This window comes from Cebus imitator, unplaced genomic scaffold (genome assembly GCF_001604975.1).
Source record: "Cebus imitator isolate Cc_AM_T3 unplaced genomic scaffold, Cebus_imitator-1.0 Scaffold647, whole genome shotgun sequence".
Classification (NCBI taxonomy): Eukaryota; Metazoa; Chordata; class Mammalia; order Primates; family Cebidae; genus Cebus; species Cebus imitator.
Genome location: NW_016107962.1, coordinates 30,786 through 55,014, shown reverse-complemented (window position 1 = coordinate 55,014; position 24,229 = coordinate 30,786). Strand labels below are relative to the sequence as shown.

Here is a 24,229-nt window from a genome sequence, read left to right as displayed (position 1 = left end):
TTTTGAGACACAGTCTTGCTCTGTCACCCAGGCTGGAGTGCAGTGGCCCAATCTTGGCTCACCGCAACCTCTGCTTCCCGGGTTCAAGTGATTTCTCTTGCCTCAGCCTCCTGAGTAGCTGGGATTACAGGTGCACGTCACCACTCCCAGCTAAGTTTTGTATTTTTGGTAGAGACAGGGTTTCACCATGTTGGTCAGGCTGGTCTCGAACTTCTGACCTTGTGATCCGCCTGCCTCAGCCTCCCTGTTTACACTTTATGTGACCAGAGTTCAATTACCTAAACCAGGAAAGTAGCACTGCTATAATAATATTAACTAATTTATAGACTTCATTCAGATTTTTGCTAGTTTTCTACCTAATGTCTTTCTGTTCCAGAATTTAATTTTTTTTTGTTTTTGAGACAGAGTCTCACTATGTTACCCAGGCTGGAGTACACGGCATGATTTGGCTCACTGCACCCTCCACCTCCTAGGCTCAAGCGATCCTCCCACTTCAGCCTCCTGAGTAGCTGGGAATACAGGCACTTACCACCACGCCCAGCTGATTTTTGCAAAAGTTTTGTGTAATTTTTGTACAGACAGGGTTTCAACAGGTTGCCCAGGCTGGTCTCAAACTCCTGAGGTCAAGCAATCTGCCCGCCTTGGCCTCCCAAAGTGCTGGGATTATAGGCCTGAGGCACAGTGCCTGGCCTTAGAGTGCCTTTAATGAGTCAGAGGTTAAGTAGTGGTGGCAAATTTCCAATTTGCTAAACTACTACCTTTGGGAAAGATGGTGTTGTGGGAAATCCTTCCTTAGATCTGGAAAGTGATTGTCAATATCCTAAAATATTTCATTGTTTTCCAAGTGATAGTCTTTATAAAATATATCAATTGATTACAAAATCATGCTTTGGGCTTGATTAATAATGAGTAATGCCAAATGATCTAATTACAAAGCATAAGGCGTATCTTCAAACTTGACATAACTGCTTATGAAATCTGTTCTATATAGTTTCCTAACCTAAAAACATACTGCAGTGGACTGAATGGTGGTCTCCAAAAAGATATGTCCACATCCTAGTTCCCAGAAACTATGGATATTACCTTATTTGCGAAAAGGGTCTTTGCAGATGTAATTAAGAATCTTCAGATGAATTTTACAGATGAAGATACCATTCTAGAATATCCAAGTGGGCTCTTAGTCCTTATAAGGGAAGGGTGGAGGGAGATTTTACATGGAAGAGGAGGAGACAGTGTGATCATGGAGGCAGAGATTAGAGTGATTCACTGATCCACAAATCAATGAATACTGACATCCACCAAAAGCTGGAAGAGGCAAAGAACGAATCTCTCTTAAAACCTATGGAGGGAGCACGATTGGCTGATTTACTTTTGGCCTTCATACTGTGAAATTCCTATTGTTTTAAGCTACCTTGTTTGTGTTAATTTGCCATTATAGCCCTATAAAACTATACACATGCTTACCAAACAGAAGAGTAACTTGAAGACTCTAGACAAAGATATACAAAAGCAGAGGCCAATGAAATCTGGTCCTTGTCTATGGCTTCAGAAATACCCAAACCTCCATGAAGGTGAAGTCTGGGAAACACCAACCAATACACACCTGTTTTTCTTAAGCAAATAAAAATTAAATCCAATGACTATTATAATTTTCCCTTCCCCTTTAGAGAAAAAACAGCAGGCATATGATAAGCCTGATTTCAAATTTACAAGCTAGCTAGCCAGATTAAAGAGCATGAGATCTAAGTTTTCTAGAGAAGCATTTTTACTTAAGGCAGAGTGTGAGAGGCTGCTTTATCTTGTTATAGAACTCAAACATCTCAAGCATGAGGCAGAACATAAAATGTTGAGTGGATGGGAATGTCAGTTCAGTACTCAGGCAGAAGATATCTGCAAAGTGATATAAAATATATTTACCAGACTGGTCTCATTAACTTGCTTCTGATAAGAAAAGGCATTTTTAAAGTTTATAAACTGAAAACAAAATAACTATAGCATATCCTGATTAGTGAGGAGAGTTTTATATACAGACAGTGACACACGCATACATATTTGTATGTATTTTCATAATGAAACAATAAAAGAATAAACCAAAAACAACAAAAAGGGTTAACTCTACAGAATGAGAAGAAAATAGGGAAGGGAGAGAGACTCATAGAAAAGTTATCAAAATAGTTGAGCTGAATCTAGCTGGATCTCTCCATATATTTTGTTTTACAGTTTGAAGTTTGAAGCAGGCAAATATTTTATATAATTAGAAAATCTTAAAGGAATATGAGTCTGGGACAGACCACCTGGATTGGTATACTGGTTTCACTACTGAGGAGCTTTCAGCAAGTTATCCAAATTCTATGTCTTAACTTGTCTATAAAATGGGGATAATAACATTCACCTCATAGGGGTTGTTGCAAAGGTTAAATGGTTGCATTTGCACAAAGAACTAAGCATGGTATGGAACTCATAGTAATTTCTAAATAAATGCTAGATCCTGCTATTTTACTATCATCATCATAGCATTCCTTCTAAAATTGGAAAGAAGTATATAACTGAGTTCTTCTGTGTAGTCCATAAAGTAATTGTTGATGGAGTAAGAGGGATATGAGTTCACAGCTCAGTTAAAATGTGCATGATTTGGCTCCCAAAGACAGGGTTCCCAAGCAAGAGCTCCATCAGGAACTTTAACTAACATTCCAAAGGCCACAAGGTAATGTAGAAACTTCACAAAATAAAACATAGCCATTTGTTGCTAAATTAAAGATAATGAAGAAGGGATCTAGATGCTGACCCTGACCTTTCTAGGTAATGAAGTTGAGAAGTTTTACAAGTTCTTAATAGTGTGTCTATTTTACATGCACTGGTAGTTTTCCCAAAAGTTCCTGAAACAAAAAGGCTTTGTACTTTTCAGATAACTGTTCATTTATGGTCAAAGAGGGGATTCACTGGCTAACATACAGTCCAGAAGCTATGCCAAGCCCAACACTGTGTGCACATCTGGCCTGTCAGATGCTTGCAGAAACAAAGGAGGCCTCACTATGAATTCAATTAGAACATCAATGCTTAACCTGCCAGAGCCACAAAATGAAAATGCCCTTTGCAGACAACTCTGGCTTTTATTGCTCTCATTAACATCTCTCAGTTGGCAATTTTTTAAAGCACAGCTAGTCTGAACATTTGTGTGACATTTTTCATAGGAAAAGTCAAAACATTAACTTCCTGTATGACACAAAGAGGAACACTGTCTGGTCCATGTGAATAAAGCAGAGAGATTGATCGATTTTGATTCAGTCACTGAAATCTAAAACTATATATAACTGACCACAAACTGACATGTCACCCCAAAGGCATAAAACAGCCATCAACTGGTAATTATATTTAAGCAAAAGGAATTAATTATAATTATACAATCGTAGGCAAAGAAGTTGTCAGATTATCCAGAAGAATAACAGAGAAAACTTAGCAAAGAACACTGTGCCCAAAAGCCTTAAAAACTCTGTTGTTATTAACAAAGGTACCCAGTTAATAATTAGAAGATACTGCGTCCCACGTTGAGTTTTTTCAGTGAATCAAAAAGCTTATTCAACTTCTAAATTTAAAACTTTAAAGCACATGGAAATATTTTTCAAATAGTTTAAAATAATTCTCAGGCTTCTTATAAAGAATAAATAGAACATTTTGATGGCTATGGGCTAACACCAACTGCAACATCGATTACTATAAAGCAATGTATCTTTGGGTTGCTTAAGTTGGATTATTCCCTTTCCCCCATATCAAACAGAGGCGTCATGGAGAAGGGAGCAACAAAGTCTGATTTAGAGATCTGAGCAATTTTCGCACAAGAAATAACATTTGAAGGCTGCTTTACAAATTAGTCTCCCTTTCCTCAGTGTCCCTTTTTGTGTAACAAGTATGTGCTTGCAGTTTAATGCTTTTTATCTTCTCTAGGTCAGAAAACCAAATAATTAAGCTTGTTAGAAATATAGGTACAATGATGTAAACAGGCTTTACTAGAGAGTATGTAGTGCTCTCCATTGAATTAAAATATATGAGCTTTCATTCTGTTGCTATGAAAGTCTTGCATAATCAGACTCCAGGCCTACAGATGATATGCAGTCAATGTGTGGTTTTTTGTTTTTTGTTTTTTTTTGAGATGGGGTCTTGCTCTGTTACCCAGGCTGGAGTGCAATGGCGCAATCTCTGCTCACTGCAACCTCCGCCTCCCAGGTTCAAGCAATTCTCCTGCCTTAGCTTCCTGAGTAGCTGGCATTACAGGTACATGCCACCACACCCAGCTCATTTTTGTATTTTCAGTAGAGACGGGGTTTTACCATGTTGGTCAGGCTAGTCTCGAACTCCTGACCTCGTGATCTGCCCACCTTGGCCTCCCAAAGTGCTAGGATTACAGACATAAGCCACCGCACCTGGCTGGAGTCAATGTTTTAAGGAAGTTTGATATGCCTTACATGCCAGACTAGTAGGCGAAAATATACTGGCTTTTGATAAAGAATGGAAGACTTTTTAATAGCCTCCCAAAGTGCTGGGATTATAGGCATGAGCCACAGCGCCCAGCCAGTTACTATGTACTTTTTCTAGGGATTAAAAACACAAAACAAAACAAAACAAAGCAAAGCAAAGCAAAGCAAAGCAAAGCAAAACAAAACAAAACAAAACAAAAACCTTTATGAGTATGGGCCCTTTTAAGAATCAGATGAAGGCTACTATCTCAGAAAAAAAATTAACAAAAATATACCCTTAAAAATCTGTATACAATTTCCAGAAGGTACACAAAGCCCTGAACCATACAGGAGATTCACATATCCGTAGATACTCTTCTATACAGGTTAAATCAGAGGGAGGCATGCATAAGAATCTCACTGATACACTAAATAGCAAAGAAAATGTGTATCTTTTAATGCAGCCAATTAATCCCCTGCAAAAAGGATAATTTATATTGTACTTCAGTGACTAATTCCTAGTAAAATCATAAGGCTCAAGAATTCTGGTTTTCTCTCAGACCTATAGTCAGAAAACAAAACAAAAAGCCTCCCATCTTTTAATAAGCAAATGGCAGGACGGGCAGCAAATTAACAAATTTTCATGAATCCATCAGAGAAATGAATCATAGCATAAATAGCCAATTCAGAGAGACAGGTGCCTGCAGGGAGACACAGGGCAGAGCATTTGCTTACCTGTGGCAGAAGCCACAGCAGGAACATTAAACTAGAAATTTTGAATCGCTGGATGCTGCACGGGGACTGATATGAGAATATGAAGTTCCTGGGGGCTGTAATTACTGGGGGGCCCCACCTGCTTGCAAGCGTTTTCTTCAGGAACTCAATTAGGCTCACACACGGAAGGTGGGGTGGGACCAGGGGGGCAGTACCTGGAGAAAGCACCAGAGCAGTGCTGCCTGGGTACTTGGTGCTTAGTGTCATGGTTCCCTTACCAAAAAAAAGGCTTCATCTGCAGGAGAACGGTATCAAGTGAGGGCAATCGTATAATTTCACTACTGGTGGGAAAAGGGAAAGCATCCAGCCTCAGCCTCCCTGTGTTACCTAAGGGGCAAAAAGCCTTAATCTACAGGAGAGAGAACCTCAAGGACAAAGGCTGAGAACATCAGAAGATACCTACTACAGGCCAATAAGGGAATGGAGGTGGGGCAAAAAAAGCTCTTCCTGTGAAGACTACGTTCCCCACCACCACCTCCACCCCTAGAAACCGGACCACTATGGACCCTAAAGGCTAAGAATTAATGGGAACATTAGAGAATGCTGCCCCTCCTCCATGCCCTCTACTATGCTAAAGACTTCAGGGATAATAACATTGGCTAACAGCTTGGGAGAGCTGCAAGAGACAAAATTCCTATGAGGACAAGCATAAAGAGACCTTAAGCCAAGAGGAGGGACAAAAACAAGGTCACTAGAAGAATTTGAAGTCTCTGGTGCTCACAGCAATAACAAATTTCAAACACTCTCATATATTGCTGGTGTGACTAAAAAATGATGAGCCTCTTTGGAAAACAGCCCCGTAGTTCTTTAAATAGTTAATGGTTAAGTAGAGTTACTATATGACCCAACAATTCCACTCCTATGTGTATAGTCTAGACAACTGAAAATATACATCAACATAAAAACTTGTACCTGAATGTTCATAGCAGAATTACTCATAATACTCCAAAAGTGGAAACAACTCAAATGTCCATCAAATGACGAACAGATAAACAAAATGTGGTATACTGATAAAATGTAGTATCATTCAGTCATAAAAAGAAATGAAGTACTGATACATGCTACAACATGAAAGGTGAAAACATTATGTTCAGTGAAAGAAGCCAGACACAAAGGGTACATATTGTATGATTCCATTTATATGAACTGTGTAGAATAGGCAAACCCATAGAGAAGGAAGGTAAATTAGTGGTTGCCAGGGGGTTACAGGTAGGGAGATTAGAGAATAACTGCTGATGGGTTTCTTTCTGGAGTGATGAAAATGTTCTAAATTATGATTGTGGTAATGGTTACACAACTCTGAACATACTAAACCAACTGAATTATACACTTAAAATGGGTGAATTGTAGGCTGGGCACAGCGGCTCACGCCTGTAATCCCAGCACTTTAGGAGGTCGAGGCGGGAGGATCACAAGGTCAGGAGATCGAGACCATCCTGGCCACCATTCTGGTGAAATCCCGTCTACTAAAAATACAAAAATTAGCTGGGCGTGGCGGTGCATGTCTATAGTCCCAGCTACTCGGGAGGCTGAGGCAGGAGAATCACTTGAACCCAGGAGGTGGAGGTTGCAGTGAGCCGAGATCATGCCATTGCACTCCAGCCTCCAACTCAAAAAAAAAAAAAAAAAAAGGAGAATTGTATACTATGAGAATTATATTTCAAGAAAAGATGTCAAAAAAACGCTTTTTAAAAAAGGGTGATTATTAGAGTGTCAATGTACACCACCTGAGAGGTCTTGATGTTTACTCCCTCCCAGCAATAATGAGACACCTCTCCTCCTCAATGTGATGTTGGCAGACTGGATAGGGAGCCTGGGCTATTACCATCACCCGTCAGTAAGGTGGTACCTTCACAACCATCACAGCCTCCATCATCAGTGGGGGCAGCAACAAGGGGGTAGAAATTTCTACTTCTATGAAGTATTAGAGATTCCCTAGCCCTGCTTCCCAGAGAGAGAAAGAGCTAGGATGGGGAGCTTAGGAATTAATTCTATAACAGGTAGTAAAGAATCAGCACCCATCTTCCCCACTGACGTGGTTATAGCAGAGGACTGCTAAAACAGAAAATTTAAATAAGACTCAGTGTCTAGTGACATAATACTAAAAAATAGGATACAACAGAAAATCACTCATCATACTAGAACTGGGAACGAGAAGAGAGAGTCAACAGGCATCAACACTGAGATCACACAAATGTTAGAATTATCTAACAAGGATTTTAAGACATCCAGGATAAAAATGTTTCAACAAGAAATTGCAAACACTTTTGAAACAAAAAACAGAAAGTCTCAGTGAAGAAATGGAATATATAAAGAATAACCAAATGGAAATTTTAAGATGGAATAATACAATTACTGAAATAACAAACTCATAAGAGGCTCAACAAATGAATGGAATTAATGAACAGAAGACAGAACCAATGAACAACAGAAATAATTCAATCTGATCAACAGAATATACACTGAAAAAAAATGAGAAGAGACTGAGGTACCCTTGGGAAAATAACAAAAGATCTAACATTCATGCAATTGAAGTCCCAAAAGGAGGGGAAAAAGAAGGTAGAGTTGAAAAATATTTGAAGAAATAATGGCTGAAAATTTCCCAAACTTAGTGGAAGATATAAATCTACAGATTCAAGAAGCAGACTAAAGCCCAAAGAGGATAAGCAAAAAGAAATCCATGCCCAGGTACATCATAATCTAACTTTTAAAAATTAAAGACAAGGAAAAATCTCAAAAACAACTGGGAAAGAAATGACTACCTCAAGGAGAACAACCTACTTGAATGGGGGCAGATTTCTCATCAGAAACCAAGGGAAGTAGCACATTTTTCAAGTGCTGAAAGAAAAGTACTGTCAAACCAGAATTCTATATCAAGTAAAAATATCTTTCAGGAATGAAGGTGAAATCAAGACATTCTCAGATGAAAGAAAACTAAGCAGATTTATCACCAGCAGACCTATCCTAAAAGAATAGCTAAAGTAAGTTCTTTAAACAGAAACAAATGAACAAAAAAGAAAAATGGGAACATCAGAAATAAAGAAGAGTATAAATATGTCATATTTCTTAAGTGAACCTTAAAACAATTGTTTGAAGCAAACAGGGGCAGCAAGTAAGGCCAGGAAAATCGGAAATTGAGAGAAAAGTGATACTCTGTTATTAGAAATAGGACATAAAAATGACACTTTGAAAAAAGCAGCCAATGGTGGCCGGGTGCGGTGGCTCATGCCTGTAATCCCAGCACTTTGGGAGGCCGAGGTAGGTGGATCACAAGGTCAGGAGTTCGAGACCAGCCTGGCCAAGATGGTGAAACCCCATTTCTACTAAAAATACAAAAATTGGCCAGGCGCCTGTAATCCCAGCTACTTGGAAGACTGAGAGGCAGGAGAATTGCTTGAACCTGGGAGGCAGAGATTGCAGTGGGCCAAGATTGTGCCACTGCATCCTAGCCTGGGCAACAGAGCAAAACTCCATCTCAAAAAAAAAAAAAAAAAAAAAAGAGCCAATGACAATATTGCTTCAGTTTCAGGAGCCAAATAGGAAAAAAGAATTCACAGTGGTTCCACCTGATTCCTCAAAGGCCACCTTCAAACTCACCTGTGAGTAGTGTGTGCTTGTCACCTCTGCCAATTCCCACTTACTTTTACTTCTCTTCTTTTACAGGTTCCTCCCATATTCTCCTTGCTGCCTGAGTTCCCCAGCCCCTGTTCAATTCCAGGTTTGTTCTCTCTATTCTTGAGTTTTGCTCTCACTTCATTATGGAAACTTTGATTATAACTACTCATGAGAAAACACCGGTGTTGTCCCATGTTTCTTAACTGCCAAAGTTTCAACAAATGTTTACTATACAATTATTGTGCCCTATATAATATGTCCAATGCATACTGGTTAAGAAAACAGGATTCAGTATGAATAAAAACCTGAATTTCAGTTCTGCTTTTTTTTTAATGACCCTGGGCAAGTAACTTAACTTCTCTGAGCCTCATCACCTGCAAAACAAACAAATAAACAAAAAACTGGAAAGTACCTACTTTATGGTGTTATTAGAGGAATAGAACATGAGGATATTACTTCCCTGATGTGCTTGATTATAAAAATCACCTAAGTCACTTTTTAAAATCCAGATTCCAGGAACTTTTCTTGGAAATACTAATTCAGTAGTGTCACAGGGTAGGGTGAGTCTAGAATCATTATTTTAAAAAGGCATCCAAGGGGAGTCTCATAATTGTTTAAATTTGGGAAACAAATTAATGTAAAGCTTTTGGCACATAAAATTTCAATAAATGGTAGCTATGAGAGGTAGGTATGATAATGTCCATGTTATATTGACAAATTATTTCAGACAGATGAAATAAGCCAGCAAAGCAGCACACGGGATCAAGCTCTTCTAATGCAAAGGCTAGTTTTGTCCTACAACATTACGAGGTTTTCCTTTTTATAACAGAATATGAAATTATAAATGAAAACAATTTGCTTTCGGCAGCCCAGGTCCCCTATCCCTTGCAACAAAAAGACTACTATTACCACTGACTGGGAGGCAGTAGGCCTCAAAACCCAAAGACCTTGAATTGCCTTATGTCCTAAGACCAGCATTCCTGTCCTCCTAAATGGGTAGGTAGCAAAGTTTCTTTCTCAACATTCTGTAGTCAAAGTATCCTCTGGACAGATGGGAAATTTCTTCTACTCCTGTTTATGTATGTTATATTCCCTAAGTTTTTCTGTATGACATGGACATATATAAACTCTGACATTCTATTGTGCCCAGAAAAATCCCTGGCAAAAGAAAGAAATGAAAAGTGACCTCCAAGGAAGAGAGAAATGCCCTCTGGTGCACACCCGAAAGTATCCCCCCAAAGAGTCACTCCCTTTCCATGAAGGTGGTGGGATCTGTGACTTGCTTTTAAACAACAGAATATGGCAAACATGATGGGATGTCATTCCTTTAAGTCACATTATAAAGCAAATGTGATGGGGATGCCACTCTCACGATTATATTATGTTACATAACATTCCATCTTAACTGACTGGAGGGAAAGACTCTCCTTGCTGGCTCTGAAGAAGTATGCTGCCATGTTGTGAGAGGATCTATGGAAAAAGCCATGTGGCAAGGAACTATAAGTGGCCTTTAGAAACTGAGAGTGCTCTCTACCAAAAGCAAGCAAGAAAACAGAAATCTCAGTCCTTCAGCTCCAAGGAGACAAATTCTGCCTACAACATGAATGAACTTGGTGACAAATTCTTCCCTAGGCAAGCCTCCAGATGAGAACACATCCCATTTTCCACAGTCATTTCAGCCTTGAAAGACTCTGAACAGAGAATCTAGTCACATCATGCCCAGATTACTGACCCACAGAAACAGAGATATAAGTGTGTGCTACTTTAAAACACAAATTTTGTGATAATTTGTAATGTAGCAATACATAACTAATATATTCTCTGTTCCTTTACAGCTAAGGAAGTCTACTCATAGTAGAAATGAAGATATACAAGGTCATTTTATCACCATTTAGTTATCACACAGGGAAAGTCTATAGGATTCACTAAACCATTATCAAGTCTAAGGGGAACCCTAGCACTTTGCTGCCCTTTGCACAGAAGATGACTAGCCTCATAAGAATTGACGTATTCTGGGCCGGGCGCGGTGGCTCAAGCCTGTAATCCCAGCACTTTGGGAGGCCGAGGCGGGTGGATCACGAGGTCAAGAGATCGAGACCATCCTGGTCAACATGGTGAAACCCCGTCTCTACTAAAAAAATACAAAAAATTAGCTGGGCATGGTGGCACGTGCCTGTAATCCCAGCTACTCAGGAGGCTGAGGCAGGAGAATTGCCTGAACCCAGGAGGCGGAGGTTGCGGTGAGCCGAGATCGCGCCATCAGCCTGGGTAACAAGAGCGGAACTCCGTCTCAAAAAAAAAAAAAAAGAATTGATGTATTCTTTCTGGCCGACCAGAAAGGCTGTAAGGACCCATCACAGCCCACGGCCCAGATGATTTTTCATGTAGTCCACCCACAACCTACTCATCTATCCCTTTCTGTACTCTCTCTCCTCACCTGCTAACTTAGCTTTTTCCAATCATAGGCCAGGAGATCTCTAGATCCTTCCCAATTCCCCTAGTCTGGCTCTCTTTGACTTCCTGGTTAGGGGAGGAATATTCTAAAGCCAGGCACTATGTATCATCACCAAAATGAAATCACAGTGTGAAGATTATTGTTCTCCTAAAGGAGATAGAAAACGGAATATTTCTTACAAAAAAATAAGTTCATCAGAAAACAAGCCTACCCACTGACACATTCTTTATTCCTCACATCTTCAGATTCTGGGCATTGTTGATATATAGGCAGGAGGCAGCCATCTATCTTTTTAAAAGTTGTCTTAGTTTATTTAGTATTGCTATAAAGGAATACCTGAGGCTGAGTATTTATAAAGAAAAGAAGTTTATTTAGCTCATCGTTCTGCTAGCAGGAAGATTCAAGATTGGGCAGCTGGTAAGGGCCTCAGGGTGCTTCCACTCATGGTGGAAGGCAAAGGGGAGCTAACATATGTGGAGATCACATGGCGAGAGAAGCAGCAAGAGACAATGGGAGGAGGTGCCAGACTCTTTAATAACCAGCCCTCAAGGGAACTAACAGAGGGAGAACTCACTTATCCCCCTGCACTGGGAGAGCAATAATCTATTTATAAGGGATACATTCCCATGATCCAAACACCTCCCATTAGGCCTGGACCTCCAACATTGGGATATAATTTCAACATGAGGTTTTGGGGGACAAGCAGCCAAACCATAGCTTAAGTCTAAAAACTGAAAATATGATCTCACCTCAGCAGGTTTCTTGTGTTCATTTGGAATTTTTGACTTGATCCTATACATTGAGCCAGAAGTAAAGGAAGTGGAAGGACCTGGAAAAGATAATTAGAAAAAAATACTGAGATGCATTACCTACTAAAATAACTAAATGTCGTAAAACTAAATGTCATCCAAGAGAATATGAAAGATATGATGGAGAAACTAGAGAGCTCATACCACTGAATAAAACAATCAAACTGCACTGAAGAGTGCCTCATGATGGAGTTTAGTGACATTTATGGATGATCTGCTACAGTGCAAAAGCTTCAACAATGCTAAGGATGAGATTATCTGATTTGGTATAATCACACCTCATAATGTTTTGAAATAACACAATTCGTGTTCCACTTGGAGAAAAAGTATCTCCAAAAACAACTGGAAGAACTAAAAATGTAGAGCAAGTAATCTGTATCCTTCAGCACTTCCCCAAAGGCTATTGCTAATAAGGTTATTGCCTTTTACAAATGATGACTGACTCACAGTCAAACACTTAGTACCTAAACTACAATTAAGGATTAGGGGCTACAATTTATGCTCTTGTACTTTGCTTCCTTTCTAGAGAAGCTTTGTTAAAGCATTACTAGATTTGGCTTTTGTTGTTTAGGTCAATGAAAAGTGAAAACAGTTATATGCCACACACAACCAATTCTTCTAATTTATCTATCTCTAATGAAATTTCAGTAAGAAAATGGTGTCCTGAATTTTCCTTCACAGAAACGTTTTTTAACCATTGAAAAAAAGCATGAAATGGCTTATCCTCAGTAGATTTCAAGTCAAAGGAAACATCCCCAAGGGATATAGACAGAAAGGTTACCAGCTGCCAGCCGGTTTTACTCACTCTCGTCTGAACTGTCACTGCTGCTTAGAGGCCTATGGCGTTTCATCCTGGAGCATCCTGGGAAAAAGAACAACACTGAATAAAACAGTTCACACACACCCATCCCAGAGGGCAGTCAACACTGTCCCACAGCTCCCCGAAATAGCAGCAAGCAAATCATACAAATTGAATGATTTTTGTCAAGAATACTCTCAAATGACTTAGAGTACTGGGAGAAAAGTACTACCAAATATTTTAATACAAAGCAAGTCAAAGACTAAGAAAGGCTACACATTAGCCTTAGGAGGAAGCCCAAGCCACAGAAGATGAGTGGTACAGCACTAACTGGAGCCTCAGATGTGGCCACATGGCCACTGTCCACCAAAACAAAGGGTGGGGCAGCCATGGGGCCATAATCAGCCAGTGATCCCCAATAAGAGAGGAACAGAAAAGGAAAAATCAGTCATGCGAGCAGGGCCATCAAGAGCCAAGGTTGAACAGCATGGGCATAGTTGGCTGAAGGAAGAACAAGTGAGGCACATCCACCTTTAAGAACACGACCACACTGATTTTCTGCCTGCCCTTTATCCCTCTCTTTCTGTCCTTATATCCCGAATAAGTAACCTAATCTAAAGTCATAATTATATATACACTACAAAGAATGTTAAAGAAAGCTCCTATGTTGCAAAGAGTAAATAAAAATGCTTTGTACTAAAACATCTAATAGTTCAAGTGCACTTCCCTGAGTGTAGCCAATGACAGATTAAAAAGAAGCATCACCCTCTGGGAACACACTAGCACTGGAGTGAAAAAAAAAAAAGTTAAGGCACAGTTAAGCACTTTAAGTCACAAAGGAAGTGCTGAAAATGTAAACTTGAAAAGACAGCGATACAGTCAGTGACCAACATTCTTTTATGTGCCGCAACATACAAAATGCTACCAGGAGCTATCATGATTCCATAATGAATAAAGGTCAGGGCTACTGCCTTCAAGTTATTTACAATCTACTGAGGAAGTAGAAATCCATGTACAAGGCCACTTTGAGTGATTATGAGTAGCAGCAACAAAATTGTATGTTAAAAAGCTTATAGAGTTCCATTTCTGGCATAACAGTGTGAGCAGCTCCATGGACGACCCTCTCCCAGTGAAACTGGTGAAAGTTATTTCAATTAAAAAAAAAACCATTTAAAGTCTTTGGAAATGGTCCTAAGGGCATACAGCAAATGAAGAAGTACTTATTCAAGAAAATTTACTAAAATTCAGAACGTAGAGTCAAAGTCTGGAGTATTTGGATACAGAACCACTTCCTACATCTTCCCTCCTAGCACAGATCTCATGCCAGAGTAGAGTAGCCAAGTGTTCCTTCTCCCCCAGCTCTCAGCTCCTTTCTTCCTGGGAAGAACAGGATGTCACCATCATTCATCCTGTTCCCAGCCACTTTTGCTGAGGCTACATTCCAGAAGTATGTGGCTGAGAGGTAGGGGCTTCCTTCTTCCACCTAGCCCGCAACTCATGTGATGGAGGCTATTACTTGGGTATTGTGCCACCAAGAATACCAGGGCCTTGACTGCCCTGGTACTACCTTGTGGGTGGGGATTCTATACCAGAAAAAGCAAACCTGGGAGACCTGGGGCTGAAACTCAGAGGGAGGCTCACCATTTGTCTCTGTCCCCTGCGCCAGAGCTGTGGCTCAAAGATTTTTCCCAGGGAGAGAGGCATGGCATAGAATAGGGGGCTTCAATTCTCCTGCAATGAAACTGACTTCATTTGCAAATGAGTGTACAGCAGTTCAAACCTAGGCTGCCTAACATGCCAGAGAGAACCAGGGAAAGAGACAGCAGGGAAAGAGATGGCCTCTTGGGGTCAGAAGAAATCTCAGGAACTATCTTCAAAGGAGTCCTAATTTGATTGGATCAGTTTGTGGAGCAATTTATGTTCCAGGACATGATTAAAACAACAGAGCAACCAGTCAACAATTAATAGACCATAACAGCTTGATGTGGTCAAGGAAAGAGGCAGCCAAGGAGAGTCTCAAAACCATGGTCATCCCAGGGTGACTGTGGGGATATCGAAACTTGTAACCTGAAGAGCAACATCAGAGGCTTCATATTGCAGGGTGAGAATGGGGGTTGAGGAAATGGACTTCAATAAAATAATCCAGCCAGTTACTAAAGAAGTAAACAAGCAAATAATAATAAAGAACCCTGGTGGAGGGGGTAGTACCCACAATTGCTACAATATGTTATCTAAAATGCCCAGTTTCCAACAAAAACTTATGAGATATGCAAAGAAACAGGAAAGTATAACCCACACAACCACATGTCAAATTTAACAGGCAAAGCCTTCAAATTGTTCAAAGAAAGGGAGTAATATAATTTGATTTTTAAATATTAAAAAATATAAAGTGAGGTTGGCACAAAAAAATGTTCAAAGAACTAAAGAAGTAAAGGAAGGTAATCACGACAGTATTTTATAAAACAGAGACTATCAATAAAGAAATAGGAAGTATAAAAAATAACCAAATGGAAATTCTGGTGTTGAAAGCACAACTGAAATGACAAATTCACTGAAGGGCCTCAACAGTAGATTTGAACAGGCAGAAAAAAGAATTAATGAATGTGAAGTAGGTGAACAGAGATTAGGCAAGTTGAAGAACAGATGGAAAAAAGAAGAATAAACAGTCTCAGAGAAATGTAGGATATCATTAAGTTCACCAATATATACATAATGGGAGTACCAGAAGGAAAAGTGAACGAGAAAGGAGCATAACAAATATTAGAAAAACTTCCCAAATTTACTGAAAAACATTAATTTATATATTCAGGAAACTCAATGAACTCCAAGTAGGATAAATGCAAAGAGATCCAGAAATAGATTTCTCATAGGAAAATTGCTAAAAGCCAAAAAGACAAGGAGAAAATCTTGAAAGCAAGAAAAGACAACTCATCACTTTACAAGAGAACCCCAATAAGATTAACAGCTAACTTCTCAGAAACAATGAACATTAGAAGACAGTGTGAAAACATATTGTCTTTTGGGGATTGGTTGCACATATCTGTGAATATATTAAAATAACGGAATTGCATACTTTAAGTGGGTAAGCTCCATGGTATATGAATTGTATCTCAAAGCTGTCATTTTAAAAACTAATAAAATTAGTACAAGTATCAGGACCATTCACGAAGGTTCTGTTTGTCCTACAGTCAAAGTCAACTGAATATTTTTTAAAAAAGAGAATGTTAGCCTCTCGTCACATAAATTTTTGGGGCTACATTTGACTCTATGCCAAAATTTCATTCAAATACTCTTCTGAAATGCAAACAAAACCAACAGTAACAACAAAACACTTCCTACTAAAAAGTAGTGGGGAATTTAAAGTCACAATGAATGTAAAATTTAAGCAGAAATAAAAGTAATATTTTCTATTACCCACTGAACGCACAGATCTACTTAGAGGATACTCATACTCCCTTGATCTTGGCTGTCTTCTCCCATCTTCAAGGCAAGCGACACTACATCTCTCTGATCCTGCTTCTGTCATCACATCTCATTCTCTGACCCTTCTGTTCTGCTTCCTTCTTCCACTTTTAAGGACCCATGTAATTATACTGGACCCACTCAGATAATCCAGGATAATGCCCCCATTTTATAGTCAGCTGAATAGCAACCTTAACGTATTCATAGGTTGTAGAGATTAGGACATGGACATCTCTGCCTACCACAACCTAATACACAAAATGTAACTTAAAATGGATCACAGACTTAAATGAAAAATGTAAAACTATAAAATATTTACAAAAAGCATAAGAGAAAGTCTTCAGGATCTAGGGCTAAGCAAAGAGTTCTTAGACTTGATACCCAAAGCATGTAAGGAACTCTCAAAACTCAACAATAAGGAAATAAATGACCCAATTAAAAATCAACAGATGGGCTGGACATGGTGGCTTATACCTGTAATCCCAGCACTTTGGGAGGCTAAGGTGGGTGGATCATTTGAGGTCAGGAGTTCGAGACCAGCCTGGCCAACATGGTGAAACCCTGTCTTTACTAAAAATACAAAAATTAGCTGGGTATGGTGGCACGCATCTGTAATCTGAGCTACTTGGGAGGCTGAGGCACGAAAGTTGCTTGAACCTGGGAGGCGGAGGTTGCAGTGAGCCTAGACCACTGCACTCCAGCCTGGGTGACAGAGCAATACTCTGTCTCAAAGAAAAAAAAAATCAACAGATATTTTACCAAAGAGGAACGCAAATGGCAAATAAGCCTGTGAAAAGATAGTCAGTATTACCAGCCATTAGGGAAATGTAAATTAAAACCACAACAAGATATTATTACATACATATTACTACAATAGCTAAAATAAAAAAATAGTGAAAATATCAAATGCTAGAGAAAGTATAGAGAAACTATCACTCATACATTGCTCGTGGGAATGTAAAATAGTATAACTATTCTAGAAAATATTTTGGTCATTTCTTTAAAATTAAACATGCAACTATGACTCAGCAATTGCACTCCTAGGCATTTATCCCAGAGAACTGAAAGTTTATGCTCCCAATGAATATACTGAATATAACCTTCATATGGATGACTCGTGATGGGATCAAGGGCAACAAATACCATAAAAGAAATATTTTTATTCTCTAAAAATCTCAGTGAAGAAAGCCAACTGACCATGGAGACTCTCTCCTCACCTCCCTGAGAGTTTTGATAAGACCTAAGACTTCTTGTGAGATGGATACTCCTCTCATCTGAAGTTCTGGGTATATGTACTTTGGATAAAACAGTTTCTTTATTTTCCACAATACTCTGTTCTTTAAGTGAAAGAGTTATCAAACTGTTCATGACAGAGGGAGATTTTAAAGAATAGGCAAAATTTGGCATCTTTAAAACAATTACCGTAACAACTATTTTTTATTATAGATGGAAACAAAAAAAATCTTGTATTATCAGTAAAAAGCCTAGGAAACAGTTTATCTAATACGAGTAACACCAGTCCTGGGAAATAAGAAAATTAGTCATCAGTGACTTTGAGAAAAGAAAACAAAGCAAGCTAATTTCTGGGTCTGGGCTGTTTAAAGTCCAGTGATTTGTCAATTTCTGTGATGTACTGCTGTTTTAATTATTGTAGGAAAATAACAGAAAGCAATAAATATCAGCAGAATGATTCCATGATGGTAAATCTTTATATCTGTCTTTATTTATTATTTCTAAGCACAATAGTGCTACACATATCAGCAGCCATTTTACAGATGAGGAAATTGGGGCTCAGAAGCATTAAGGCAACATGCTTGGAGCAACATGGCCACCAGGGGGCAGAGCTGTCAGGTACATTGACAATGGGCACTCCAAGTTGATCCAGAAACCAGAGGACAGGCTGGAGGGCTGACAGTGGGAATGCTTTCCCTTTTAAGACCAATCTCCTCAGCATGTTTTGCAAGGCCCAGTGTTCTGGCTCTGTCTCAGGCCTCATCAGTTGCTGTTCCCCCAATCCTACTCCAATTGTTCTGCATATACTATGCCCTATGTGATTCCATGAACACATTCATCTTGTTTCATACTTGCTTGCTAGCCTTTGCACAGGGCTCTTCCTTCTGCCTACAATTCCTCCCCATGTTTTCCTTGACCAGCCCGTTTTCCCCAACCCTGGTTCTATTCATTCATTGGATATCTTCAATGAAACTCCCCAGATGTCCCTCCAAAAGAGCTCCTTCCTTGCACCGTCAATATTCCTTACATCAAGCTTGTCTAACTGGCGGCCCACATGTGGCACAGGATGGCTGTGAATGCTGCCCAACAGAAATTCATAAACTTTCTTAATACATTATGAGATTTGTTTGTGATTCTTTAAAGCTCATCGGCTATTGTTAGTGTTAGTGTATTTTATGTGTGGCCCAAGAGAATTATTCTTCCAGTGTGGCCCAGGGAAGCCAAAAGATCGGACACTGCTGCTTTACATGGTCAGCTCTGTTGTTACTAGACCATAAGCAGCTTGAAAGCAGGGACTGTATCACATTCATTTTTTACCCCTAGCTCTTAGCACAGCATCTTGCACAAAATAAACAGGCAGAGGAATAATACACTGTGCTGCCCCCACCCAATCCTGTTTACCTAGCTAGTATAGTGTACCCATTTTTCAGCTACTTCCTATTGGCTGCTAATGGCTCACAGTGACCCCTCTCTTCCCAAGAACTGGGGATTACACTCTTCCAGTCTCCCTCCTAGAGGCAGCCGGAAGTCAATAATTGTTCTGCCACCACCTCAAATAGGTAGGCTATGGCTAGGTTTTCTTAAGACCCTAACTGGCTCCTTCTTCCTTACCTGGTTACCCTCTTCCCCTTACAAGTTTTTCCTGAGAACCCTCCTCAATAAATAATGTACATCTGAATACCACCTCAGGTTCTGCTTCTAGGCACCCCTACTTAACATGTGAATCCTTATTAAGTGGTAATTTTAAGACTGTACCACTTAAGTCCTAGAGATCTATTGTACAGCATATAATTAACAATACTACATTGACTGTATACTTAGAAGTTTGCTAAGAGGATCGGCCTTTATGTTGTGTTCTGACCTTGAGAGAGTAACAGAGAAAAGGCAAACTTTTGGAGGTGATGGATAGGTTTATGGCATAGATTGTGATCATAGTTTCACAGGTATATACTTATCTCCAAACTCATTTAGTTGTTGTTTTTGAGACACAGTCACCCAGGCTAGAGTATAGTGGTGCAATCTCAGCTCACTGCAACCTTTGCCTCTGAGATTCAAGCGATTCTCATGCCTCAGCCCTTGAGTAGCTGGAATTACAGGCATGCTCTACCACATCTGGCTAGTTTTTGTATTTTTAGTAGAGACAGGGGTTTCACCATGTTGGCCAGGCTGGTCTCGAACTCCTGACCTCAAGTGATTCACCAGCCTTGGCCTCCCAAAGTGATGGAATTACAGGTCTGAGCCACCACACTCAGCCTACAAACTCATCTAGTTGTATATATTAACTATGTACAGCTTTTTGTATGTCAAAAAAATTTTTTAAGAAAAAAAAGCCCTATAGAAGGACTAGCTCTCTCTACTTGACTAGGCAGACATCAAAGTCACAGCAGCCCAGTAGCTGAGTATGATGCTTGATAACACCCGAATGCATATTTTGCCATAGGCAAACACAATTGTTTTCTGTGATGTCCCTGTCACAAATATTCATTTAAGAATTGGAAGGGAAAGAGGCCCACTAAGGTCTGTGATTGTCAAAGTAACTTCTCGGAAGAAAAGAGGAATAAGGAGCATAGAAGAAAACAGGTAAGTAAATTTATTTGTACCATGAAAAAAATTACCTTAGAATAAAATGTTTTGTTAAGCGAAACCATAAATCAGTATAGTGTAATCCTGGAGTAACTGTGCAATGTGTCTCAATATCTTACACTTGGGTTTACTACTCAGCTGTTTATTTTCTAGTCCTCTGATCAGAGCACAACTTTATAAAGGCATTCTTTTCTTCCTTACCTTCGTTTTGGCAGAAACGAAATGTATTACAGACCTCACCTTGCACCATTGGGAACAGTAATTTAAGGGCAGTTTTCAGATCTTGTTCCTACTATAATCTCAAGTACAATGATTAACATTACAGTGATTTACTTTAACAGTGACTGAAAACCAGGCAAAATACAAACGTCTGGAGTAAACATCTTCCTTGGGTAAAATACTCTTATTTATTTTATTTTATTTTTTTTTTGAGTCGGAGTTTCGCTCTTGTTACCCAGGCTGGAATGCAATGGCGCGATCTTGGCTCACCGCAACCTCCGCCTCCTGGGCTCAGGCAATTCTCCTGCCTCAGCCTCCTGAGTAGCTGGGATTACAGGCGCGCGCCACCATGTCTGGAAGTCAACCCAACTGGGATTATTTGGGACTAGAACCTAAGCCTGTGGTTTGGTGGCTACTTGACTCCCCATTAATATTCCCATGGAAGAACATGCAGGCAAAGGAAATAAAAAGGGATTAGCTCAAACACAGCACTTTCCTTTCCTACTATATACCCATGAGACATACTTCTGAAATGCATTGTCAGTGCAAGGGGTCCCTATTCACTGCCCTCTGCAGGGCCATGTAGCAGTTTAAAAAATAATCTAATGCTCTACTTTAAACAAATTCACACCCTTTGACCTAGGAATTCTACTTCCAACATTTGTCCTTGAAAAATAATACAGGCTAGGTGTGGCGGCTCACACCTGTAATCTCAGCACTTTGGAAGGCCAAGGCAGGTGGATCACTTGAGGTCAGGAGATCGAGACCAGCCTGGCCAACATGGTGAAACCCCATCTCTACTAAAAATACAAAAATTAGCTGGGTGTGGTGGCAGGGGTCTGTAATCCCAGCCACTCAGGAGGCTAAGGCATGAGAATTGCTTGAACCTGGGAGGCAGAGGTTGCAGTGAGCTAAGAGATCATGCCACTGCATGCCAGCCTGGGTGACAGAGTGAGAATCTATCTTGAAAGAAGGAAATGAAAACAGAACAAAATAAAAGAGAGGGAGAGAGAAAGAAAGAGAGAAAGAGAAGGAAAAAGAGAAAGAGAAAGAGAGAAAGGAGAGAAAGAGAGAGAGAAAGTCCAAAATACAGAAAATGATTTATAAACCAAAATGTCCATTAAAACTTCATAACAAAAATAAATAAAACCTACCTATCACACATAAGAGGAATAATTAAGGTACATTAATATTATGGTATTTCATCCAGTCATTTAAACATGGTATGCAGGGAAACATTTATGCTAAGATGTTTTAAAATGTATAAAAATTAGTTTTATAGTGAAATTATTATACATGTATGAAATATAATATATAGAAAATAAAGGCCATAAATGAATTTACTAACATTAGTTGCACTGAAGTGACAGATTTCTGGTTGATGAAAACATTCTTTCCAAATGTTTCCATTCTCCACATTTTTACAGTAAACATATAAGACGTTTACAATCGGAAAAAATACTCTTCTAAGATTTCAAGATATCTGTTCCCATGCCATTCTCAAATGATTCAGTTGACCTGAAACACTGAAACTATAAAAGTGGCCATCACTGTTATTCAAGATGGACATTAACTGGAGCTGAAAGAAATCCAGAAAAGTGCAATATAATCAATTGGATAGAGACATCTGTGTCATAAAGACAGTCGCACAAACTTTGCATTTTGGAAAAGCCAAAGATCTATGCAGTGATTCTCAACTGAAGGCAATTTTGCCTCCCCAGGGGACATTTGGCAATATCTGGAGACATTTATCAGTTATCACAATAATTGATGTTACTGGCTTCTAGGGATAGAGGTCAGGAGGGATGCCATCAAACATCCTACAAGGCACAGGAATAGTCCCTTACAATGTACGGACGTATCTGGCTCAAAATGTCAACAGTGCCAAGGTTGAGAAATCTTGCTCTAAAGGGATGAAACAGAAATCAATGAGCTATTAAGAAGAGGGTAGAAATGATCAACTTGATTTTATTCATCCAATTATAGAATTAAGTAACAAAAGGGTATTCCCTGAAACCTAAAGGCAATTTCATCAAAAGGAAAACAGGACTTTCAGCCATGCTTAGGGAACTAACTTAAGAGAACTCATCAGTTCAAGAAGTGGAACAAAATGAAAATGTAAATAAGTTCAAGACGGGCTGAGATAAAAATCAGAAAGAATAAATCCATGATGGTATTTGGAAGTAATCCTTAAGGAAAGAAACATTTGAAAGTCTAGCTCCCTTAGGCTTTCAAGGAAAATATCATTGAGAGCCATTATCAGAGACAGACATTTGAGTTAAGCCACTGGTCAGACCAGAGAAGCATGTTTCTTATATCCCGAAGAGTGAATTCCTGGCCATGTGGGCAAAGAATCTCCCAAACTATTTCTTTTTTTTTTTTTTTTTTGAGATGGAGTCTCACTCTGTTGCACCAGCTGGAGTGCAGTGGCACGATTTCAGCTCACTGCAACTTCCGCCTCCCAGGTTCAGGAGATTCTCCGGTCTCAGCCTCCCAAGGAATGGGACTACAGGCATACACACCATGCCCTGCTAATTTTTTTGCATTTTGAGTAGAGACGGGGTTTCACCATGTTGGTCAGGCTGGTCTCAAACTCCTGACCTCAAATGATCCGCCCGCCTCATCCTCCCAAAGTATTAGGATTACAGGCATGAGCCACTGCACCCAGCCCAAACTATTTCTTAAATAGAAGTCATGAATGCTATAAATGTGTTTCCTGAGCTGATTATCCTCTGCTTTGGGGTAAACAACACTAACTCCTCTACAGTGAGACAGTTTAAGTGCCTGTGCTTTAATTCAGAATTCACTCTTCTCTACAAAACAATTCTATCCCTGCTTCAATGTCATGGAAACAAAACTCTATCCTTCAATTCTGTTCATCTTGCATATCTTTCATTTCTACCACTTCTCAGTAGGCTAGTAATTAAAGCCATAAACATCTATCTAGAGATTGGGTAAACAAAAAATAAGAAGAAAATAACACATTCTACATGTCACTACTTCTCCTCACCCCTAACAAATCTTTGAAAGAGACAGCAGAAGTTGGGATAATGAACTTTTCTAAATGAAGACTTTATCTCAGCATTTGAAAGCTTATTTTTAAAAATTCAGATGTATCATATGACTCATGAATCCCGTGACCAGATGGAGAGTCTGGAGGTCAACTCTTTTCCAAAGCCCTCAAAACACATCCAAGGAAAAATAAAAGAACATACAGATTTACCTAGGCAGATTCCTGCCACATACAAGTATTTCCTTGTCAACCACAGTTATCTCTGTCACCAGGAAGCAGGCTTACCCTCTTTAATATACAGACAGACTTGTTAGCAAATTATTTGGGAATTTCAAACTCTGTGAGTAGAAGGCCAGGTTGGGAAGTGTGTCTAAACCAGGGTCAGCCAACTTTTTCTATAAAGGATCAGATAGGAAGTATTTCTGACTTTGAGGGCCACATGGTCTCCGTCACAACTTCTCAAATCTGCTATTGTAGCATGAAAGCAGCCATAGACAGTACATAAACAATTGAACACAACTCTCTTCCAATAAAACTTTATTCTGGCTGGGTGTGGTGGCTCACGCCTATAATCCTAGCACTTTGGGAAGCTGAGGTAGGCAGATTATCTGAGATCAGGGGTTCGAGACCAGCCTGGCCAATATGGTGAAACCCCCATCTCTACTAAAAAATACAAAAATTAGCTGGGCTTGGTGTTGCATGCCTGTAATCCCAGCTACTTGGTAGGCTAAGATGTGAGAACTGCTTGAACCTGGGAGGCAGAGGTTGCAGTGAGATGAGATTGTGCCACTGCACTCTAGCCTGGGCGACAGGAGG

General features: G+C 39.6%; 1 protein-coding gene across 1 annotated transcript in view; it reads right to left on the bottom strand.

The window, feature by feature from the left end:
* The window catches only part of JADE3 (jade family PHD finger 3), a 106,705-nt gene that overhangs the window by 63,325 nt on the left and 19,151 nt on the right, over window positions 1–24,229 (bottom strand). The window contains exons 2-3 of the mRNA XM_017517785.2: window positions 12,910–12,966; window positions 12,045–12,124 (exon numbers count right to left, since the gene is read on the bottom strand). Of these exons, the coding sequence (XP_017373274.1) occupies window positions 12,045–12,124; window positions 12,910–12,955 (126 nt within the window). The 5' untranslated portion in view covers window positions 12,956–12,966. The remainder of the gene's footprint in view (window positions 1–12,044; window positions 12,125–12,909; window positions 12,967–24,229) is intronic.